The sequence below is a fragment of the Sinocyclocheilus grahami genome, unplaced genomic scaffold (genome assembly GCF_001515645.1).
Source record: "Sinocyclocheilus grahami isolate Dianchi unplaced genomic scaffold, SAMN03320097.WGS_v1.1 scaffold80.1, whole genome shotgun sequence".
In the NCBI taxonomy this organism is placed as follows: domain Eukaryota; kingdom Metazoa; phylum Chordata; class Actinopteri; order Cypriniformes; family Cyprinidae; genus Sinocyclocheilus; species Sinocyclocheilus grahami.
Genome location: NW_015505259.1, coordinates 132,022 through 141,058, shown reverse-complemented (window position 1 = coordinate 141,058; position 9,037 = coordinate 132,022). Strand labels below are relative to the sequence as shown.

The 9,037-nt window shown below is 38.7% G+C and overlaps 1 protein-coding gene across 2 annotated transcripts; it reads left to right on the top strand.

The window, feature by feature from the left end:
* Positions 1-2,644: 2,644 nt before the first annotated feature.
* Positions 2,645-8,764, top strand: LOC107586318 (atypical chemokine receptor 3-like). Of its 2 annotated transcripts, none has more exons than XM_016273612.1 (2): positions 2,645-2,771; positions 6,925-8,764. In XM_016273612.1, exon 2 carries the CDS (start codon positions 6,973-6,975, stop codon positions 8,059-8,061), a length of 1,089 nt encoding a protein of 362 aa, XP_016129098.1. In that variant the 5' UTR covers positions 2,645-2,771; positions 6,925-6,972; the 3' UTR covers positions 8,062-8,764. The 2 variants fall into 2 exon arrangements, with proteins under 2 accessions (XP_016129098.1, XP_016129099.1); XM_016273613.1 differs by having other exon boundaries at positions 2,645-2,772; positions 6,928-8,764.
* The last annotated feature ends 273 nt before the right edge of the window (positions 8,765-9,037 follow it).

The window sequence follows — 9,037 nt, the reverse complement described above, 5'->3', positions numbered from 1 at the left end:
AATTCTGTAATTATCTTAAATGGCCAATTCTGCCTAAAATGACGGCTATTCAGTTTAGGATTATTAATAATGTGCATCCAGCTGCCGAAATTTTACGGAAAAGATTCCGTTTTGATGTAGATCCTTGTGTTTTTTGTTTAGAAGAGCCTGAAACCATTGAACATTTCTTTTTTTTCTTGTCCAGCCACACTGAAGTTCTGGCAGGATTTTTACAGCTGGCTAAATATTGATATCAACACTGATATTCCATCACTGAATTTGTTTCAGGTTTTGGTTTTTGGTTGTGCAGATGGTCTTTTGAGAAACATGTCATTGATGTTAAACATTATTATTACAATGGGTAAATATCATATACACAAAAGTAAGTGGAATAACAGTAAACCCTCTTTAAATTGCTTTAAAAATGAATGTAAAAAATACTTAGAATCTTTAAAACACTTATCCAAAGATAATCAATCCCTTGGGGAATTGTATATAACCATGTATGAGTCTCTTTCCTTTTAAGACTGGTAAGATTTTGTACCCTTTATTTTTTATTTTTTTATTTTCCTCCTTGAAACTCCCTCAAATGTTTAAAGAATGTTTGTTTTGTTTGTTATTGTATGTAGATATACATACATGGACATTTATGTATGATGGAGATGTGATTGGTAAAGTGTATAGTTTGTCATATTTGAGTGTGTAAATTGATACTGTTCAATTAAAAAAAAAAAAAAGTATGTCTGATCTGCCTGCCACATATTGTTTGAATTCTATAGCCAAAAGACCATGTGGGCAGGTAGGTATGTGAACGCAGACTGTGGAAGTGCAATGTGAACTTTATTTATCAACGGATGCATCATTTGTCCCTGTCTCATACTTTCCTGGTGGTCCCACCATGGATAAACGTTTAAGGGTTCTGTGTGCCCTTACAGGCTTCCCTCTATGATGGGATGTGAACAGCTACAGACTGCTGATAGCAATTTGTTAATAAAACTGTCAACAATGAGGTTGTCAAAAAATTAGTGATATTTTTGTTTTATAGACAGGCTGTGTTAAACCCCCGCAAGTATTTAATCCGAAACCAGTGTTATTTTGTGAAAACCTTTTTCTTTCCTTTCCTGCAGACACAAAGAATGGACTCCAGTGAAAACTTAATAAGATGGAAAGACCATTTTAACAATCTTTAATTTGGAACATGTCTCGGTTTACCAGACTACGCCCCTAACTAAAACCAAATGTTTTTCAACTGCTGGATTTCTATGCGTGCTTCTCACAAAAAGACCTGCTGGTTTCCACCCTGCGTGGTCTTCAAAAAAGAAACCACTGAACAAGCAAATGTTGGTGAGTCTGGTATGAAGTTGCGTTTAATGTGAGAACTGTTATGCTGGAAAGTCCTTGCATGTGTACGTACGTTTAATGTGTATTTTCCTATTTCAGGGGCAGCTCCACAATTTATGTGTTTTTTTGTTTTGGCAGGTGTTCCATCTCATTTGCTATGTTTACATGGAGAAGCACATTGATCAATCTCCGTCCAAATTATTCACACAATCAAAAAATAATGCTGGCAAGACTTAACACTTTCCGTGTAATGTTGTGGTTACAGTTGCATTCATCTGGCTTATCTCTTTCCATCAGTACCCTCACATTGCTAGAGGAAGCCAAATTATGTTTTGCAGTTGAATCAATGCACTACTGCTTCTACAATCAAATGCATCATTTCAATCCATACTTCTGAACAATTTATCCATTAAGATTCCGTTGATATGGTTGAGAATGTTTCAATTCAGTTTCCACTTTTCCATATCACACACACAATAGGCACTGGCCATTAGCCAGAAAATCTAAAGCTAAACAGAGGCCAGCTGAAGATTCAGAACAGGTGAGCTTCCTTGTGGTTAAATTTAGCCGACTGCCTGGAAGTCTTTGAGGGACTGCCAAGAGGATGCAAAAAGAAGAAAACAGTCGTGGGACAGGAAAAATAACAAAACAAAATTCACCTGCTATTAACTACACGTTGCAAGTTGGATTTTAATTGAGACTTTAACATGAAGTATTAAGTCATATTACCGGTAATATTATATTATAATAATTAAGTCATATTAATATGACATTAGGGCCTATAATACTTGCATATTAATTTATTATTATTCATTATCAAACCAGAGTATTTAACAGATCAGTTGGTACATTCAAATATGAATATATCAATTTATATATGACATTTTTAACTATTTGAATGGCATGTTAGCAATATAAAATATTTATTGTTACAGTATTCATGATTGAAAACCGCAAAAACGATCTAAAATGCTTTCCTGATAGCCTATACAAATCTTGAGAATATTTGTACATGAAGCATAATTCAGCCTGTGGAACTGGAGGGACTTACAAGTCCTCAATAAAACTTTCGCATGCATATGCTTCTTTGATTTTTTTTTCTAAACAACTCTCGTGCGAAAACAAAAACACAAAAGCTTATTCTGAAATTCGAACAGTCTTTTTGTTTATATCGCTATTTTAACGGAGTGGAAATCCGATGTGTCGCACGTCCTCCACTCACATTGTTGCTGGACAGAAACTTGCGTGATTCACTTTTCCGATCGGCCTCGGGAGGCGTTACTCGCAGCACTATATCAGCTAGCGCAGAGAGCGCAGAGAGCGCAGAGGGACAATCACGCCATCCTCTCGTACGGATAACCACAAGACTGACATTTTCTCCAAGCATCGGAATCTCGTTACCAAAGGCTACATTTAAAAGTCCAGGAGCACCAAAACATACCGCAAGGATTGTAAGTTTATTTTTACGTCTTGTGCACGTGTTTTTGCGTGAGAGATTTTGGTTTTTAAATGCAGCCTTTTCATACGCGTATCGGACCATACTGATATCCAAACACTTAAAACTAATGATATAATGTGTTATAAGTTATCAGTTTTAATATTGACTTTAAAGACTTACCTAGCTTGCTCTAATTTTACACTCTGAAAGTTAAGGTACTTAAAAAGCGCTCTTTAACGCGAGCCCGAAACTCTCAGTTGGAGGTGTGGATTAGCAGTGTCGCATCCCGCGGATTTGTCCCTTTAATACCATTGTCCACTTGTAGCCTATTTCATTTAACATAAAATGAATGCTCTTGCACATTAGAGAATAGGCTACATCATTTTAAATTCTTATTTTAAGAGTAGGATATGCACTCTTGTGTCTTAGTATAAAGGGGCCAGGCAAAGGAACTCTTTCTTTCGAGACTCTTTCGGTCTGTTTTCTCGGTTCCTGTGAATCCATTCATGTAAAAAGTGAGGTTGTTTGTTGGTTGAATTGCATTCACATGCAATTTTAAAAATTTGGGACCAAAGGTGGTTTCAGCGATATATGTTCACTTCTGTAATTGAAATTCTTCTCCAGTGTTGACTCAGGCAACTTGCTATTATTATTAGCTTTTTTATTTTTATTTTGCAGTTGTTTCTATTTATAAACAAAAAATTATTTATATAAAATGTTAGTTTTTTTAGTTACATTATAGTAACTATAGGAGCCTATAGTAATATAGTAAGGTTCTGTGGGATTAATTAATTTAAATTTCCTTGGTATCTAGTATTCATTCACTTTCAGTTTACTTTCATGGGATTTGTTTTGCTCATTGTATTGTTGTTACATCATTTTCCTCACAATCACACTTACAGTGAGATTTCATGCTTTAACCATGACTGATAATTCCCTTCATGCTTGCAAAACACTTGGAGTGAAACATTACTGAGTTTCAAGGGAACTTAGAGACTTCAAGTGAGAGAGAGGGGGAAGGAGGGGACTGAACGGAGAGTCGCTGTGTCCGCACAGCTAACTCTTTGTGCGGGCAAGTGTGCTTGCTGCCTGGGGCCGTGAGATCAGGTGAGGGGGCCGTTGTGTTTGAGCAGTGTAAATGCAACAGTTTTACAACAAGGCTGGGGGACGTGATGGTGGTGCTTGGGGCCGTATGTAATGGACCATCACATTTTATGACAACTGATTTTTTAAATTGCACCTGGTAAATCAGGTCAGAGGTTTACGCTGCCCTCTCTGTCTCCATAATCTAATGATGTCAGAGTAGAAAGCTGTAAAATAAGTCCAGCTCTGTCTTTGTTTTAGAGGATCTTGCTGTATGTAAGGATCACAGGATTCGTTAAAGGGGTCATATGATGCGATTTAAATTTTTCCTTTCTCTTTGGAGTGTTACAAGGTCTTGGTGCATAAAGAAGATCTGTAAAGTTGCAAAGACTAAAGTCTCAAATCCAAAGAGATATTCTTTATAAAAGTTAAGAGTCAGCCACGCCTACCTAAAACGGCTCGTTCTAACACGCCCCCACAGGTCTACGTCACTGTGTGGGAAGATTTGCATAACACCACCCAAATGTTCACGCAAAGAAAGAAGGCGTAACTTTTATTCTTGCTGTAGTATTGTTGTTGCCGCCGCCGCCATGTCGTGAAGGCGCTGTGTTTTGTTGTGAAAGCGAAACTACTTTGTTTGGCCTTCCAAAAAAGGATGATATCCACTTCGTCATGCCTGGAGCTGATCCGTGCTGGTCGCTGAGAAATACATCAACTTCGCGCGGTCGATCGCCTGATCGGCTTTCACCGTGGATGAAGCGGAGTCCAGCCCGGGGTCGTCACATGTGGTTGCCACAAGCCCGCCGGATGCTCCTTCGTCGAATCCGCCAGCCGCGCCGTTCTCAAGCCCGCCCGCCTCTGCTCACTCAAGCCGGCCGGTCACTCTAGGCCTCTGGCCTCCACTCACTCAAGGCGTGTGTGACGCTGTTTCGTTGTGAGAGCAAAACTACTTTGTTTGGCCTTCCAAAAGAGGACACTACTAGAAATTGGTCTTATGTTTACACGGCACGATGCAACGCGTAAAAAGACAGTATAAGTCATTATAATCTGTAATTATGTCCCCACTGGATGCAACAAATGCCTCATTTATAATGGGTTTTAATGTTTTTGTCTCGTCGCTCCAGCCGGGACAAGGCATCACAATATGGTAAGGGGCGTAACATTTCTGTCACACGCTTGAGGTATTCGGCCAATCACAACGCACTGGATAGCTGGCCAATCAGAGCACACCTCACTTTTCAGACCGATGAGCTTTGTAAAAATCAACGCATTTCAGAAAGGCAGGGCATAGAGGAAAAACAATAATGTACAGCATGTGGAAAATAATGTGTTTTTTGAACCTTAAACCACATAAACACATTTCATTACACCAAATACACAAAATAATGTTCATTTTAGCAGCATCATATGACCCCTTTAAGAGCAGCTGTGTCACTTCTCATATTTCCTTTAATGATATTAAGGTCAGGCGCTAACTGTGTTCCAGGGTCAAAACAGCGGGTTGATTTGGAATGAAAATAAACAAGCCTAAACTAATTATATCACTTGATGATTCTTTAGCAAAACACAACAAGTTTACAGTTGTATTTTTTTTAACACCAGGCCAATTGGAAACTGATATTTTGTTTATATTAAACTTATTTCTTTCTTCTTATTTACTTAAAAAAATACAGATTAAGAAAGAGCATAACTGTGTTTATCATTTCTGCTTCACTGCACAAGTTTTTAAAAGCATACCTAAATGTTCCAATGTTTTTATTTTTATGAAAGTCCTGAGGGTTGAAGATGAAAAATGTGTGATTAGAGACATGTGTACACGTGTGTCTGGGAATGTGTAAATGAAAAACTTTGACATAGCGCCAATGTGTGGCTGTTCTCTGTTCTCTTTAGCTTTTGTCAGTTCAAAGCCTGGCATCCAGTCCTCAAGCTGAGCATATCATATTGAGAAAAGAACCTTTCACCCCTCTGTGTCGCAGAGGGAGCAGCCGCCGCCCATCCTCCTCCCTTATATCTATGACTTGTCTCACTTCTAACGGGCATCAGTCTCTCTAATGCCTCCAGAGGCATCACACTCTGTTCTCTATCATCGTACTCTATTGCATGACCCATTGGTTGTGTTGAACTTTTTGTATAGGAAAAATGCCTCCCATTTGCCATGGATATCTACTTAGTTTTCCACTGGGTCACTGCATGACAGTAGAGGTCTGCCATCAAGTTTTTGCTCAGCCATCTGAGTTTTGCTTCTGGGCATCTAGTCCTTATGTTCAGCAGAGTAGTACAGCACAGCCTTTGAGCAATGAAGCACTATTGCTTTTTTATTAATTTAGTTTGATAATATCACACACAATGAAGTAACACTAAAACAACTTTTGAACAATCTGTAAAAACTTTGTCTGCAAAATCAGTCATGTGGTGCAACCAACATGCAGAAAAAACACGTGCAGTCATTCATGACTGTGTTTCAAAGTTAATAAACCTCCTAAATATCAGAAAATGTGACCTTTCTAAGACAAGGCAAGGGTGGTTCATGTTGTAAAATGTCATATGGTGCGACTCTTCAAAAACATATTATTTCTTAATAAAGATTTAACATTATTTGTGAACAAAACTTTTTTTTAAATCTTTTTTTCAAATAATAATTAGGATGTGTACAATCATGAGTATTCAAGCAGAGAAAAAATATGCTATCACTTTTTACTTGATGGTTACACCACATGACATTGATTAAATTGAAAGTCTTCATGAATACAATGAACGTGAAAACTAAGATTTTTCCTTCTTTATTCTGGACACTCTTTTTTGTTATTGACTCTTCCCTTTTTGAATTTGTGACATTGATAGTCTGAATTTATTCATATATTTAGTGCAATAAATCCATGCAATGAGCAAATCCTCTTATGCAGTACAAGGTCCTGCCCTCTGACAAGGGACCCTGGTGTGTTCGAGATGTTTCAGATTATGTGTGGTTTATAAATAAACTTTCTTTGTTATACATTTTTCTGTCCCTCTGAGTTTAATTAGACCCTATTCTTGTTATTTTTTGTCTGCCTACGTGTCATAACAGTGCCTGTTTTTTGTTTCAGGTCACTGCCGTTGTGTCCCAGAAGTGGCAATAACGAAGACGTGCCAAGATGAGTGTGAACGTGAATGACTTCAATGACATTTTGGACGCACTGGGTGATCTGAACTTCTCAACCCTTGATGATAATGTCTCCCATGTGGAAGTGTGTCACAGCACCTTCAGCCAGAGGGCTTTGCTCTATGCCCTCTCCATTCTCTACATCTTCCTCTTCATCATCGGCCTTGCCGCCAACGCTCTGGTGGTGTGGGTGAATGTGCGATCTGAAAGAAAACGTTATGAAACTCACCTGTATATCCTCAACCTTGCCATTGCTGACCTCTGCGTAGTGGCCACTCTTCCGGTCTCCATTAGTTCTCTGCTTCAACTCGGCCACTGGCCCTTTGGTGATGCCATGTGCAAAATTACACACCTGATCTTCAGTGTCAACCTCTTCAGCAGTATCTTTTTCCTTACATGTATGAGTGTGGACCGCTATGTGTCCGTGAAACTTTTTGGAGATGGTTCCAGTCAGAGGAAGAGAAGGACCAGGCAGCTAATCTGTGTTGGTGTTTGGCTGCTGGCATTCTTTGCCGCCCTCCCTGAAACATACTTCCTCCAGGCGGAGAAATCCAGCCATTCAGACAGCATCATATGCAAACCTATGTACCCGGTGGACAGTACTAAGGAGTGGACAGTTGGAATCCAAATGAGCTTCTTCATGCTCGGCTTTGCCATCCCCTTCCCTATCATTGCTGTGTTCTACGTCCTCCTGGCCGGTACCATCCAACCCTCAGCTGACCTGGAACGTCGTATCAGCCGTCGCCTCATCTTCACCTACATTGTGGTCTTCCTAGTGTGTTGGCTTCCCTACCATGGAGCTCTCCTGCTTGACACTCTAACCTTTCTCAACGTGCTTCCCTTCAACTGCACACTGGAGAACGCTCTCTATGCAGCACTGAATCTCACCCAGTGGTTCTCTCTCCTTCACTGCTGCGTGAACCCCATCATCTACAACTTCATCAACAAGAACTACCGTTACGACCTGATGAAAGCCTTCATCTTCAAGTACTCTACCAAAACTGGCCTCGCTAGGCTTATCGATGCCTCACATGTGTCTGAGACAGAATACTCTGCTGTGGAGAACCAGGGACCATTATGAACATTCTATGATGGTGTTGATCAACACCAAACTTGTAATCTCAGAGACACACAGGGAATGTTTGTAATTAGATGTTAGATGTTTGTAAAATAGTGAAACAACTTTGTATACATACAGTTTGCTTACCTTTATAAACAGATGAATGTTTATTCCTTTTGTTCAATTTTATGACAGTTATAGATGTATTGAGAAAGCACTTGTTTTGATTTGATTTGTAAGCGCATGTAAGCGTAGTAACTCTAGCTAGGCTCTTGTGTCTGTGAAATTGGTGGAAAAGGTTCTGTTCTGGTCCTGGAGCCACAGAGAGACTCATATAACCCTTTCGCCACTTATCTGTGGCTTTCCTACATCTGTTGGAAAGACTCCAACATGCTTAAACTATAGGTCACGTTTTCATACACATTAATGTACAGTTATGTTATGTCTGGTCAAACGGAGGGAAATATTGAAAACCCAAACAACTGAGTGGAGAGAAACAAATCCAAATCAAGATTAGATATAGCTATTGTAAATTGATGTCATGCTGTATGCTATGCGTGTGGAAAATGATACACTTTTTTGACAAGTTGTACATTTCAAGAACAATGATAGCAGCATTTGTAAATGTTTTGTAAATAAAATTATATTTATATACTCTGTGTATGTGATCAGTGTTTTGAAGTATTGTCTGACATATAAAAATGCGCTATTAAAAGATGTATCAATCCTCTCAGAATTGTCTTAAGGATGTTTTTTTTGTCTGTGTATTACAAATGAACCGATAAACACTTTTTAAGCATTAGCTTAATTATTACATGCCTTGTATCTTTTTTTATGTATCTTTTACAATACATCTAGAAGACATAAACTACTTCTGATATGCAAGATCATTAATAATTTACAATAGGGATGAATTTGTTTACATTATTAAATACGCTATTAGTTAATTAGGGGTATGTTTACACAACAAATTTAGTTTTTTTTGCTGTTATGCATG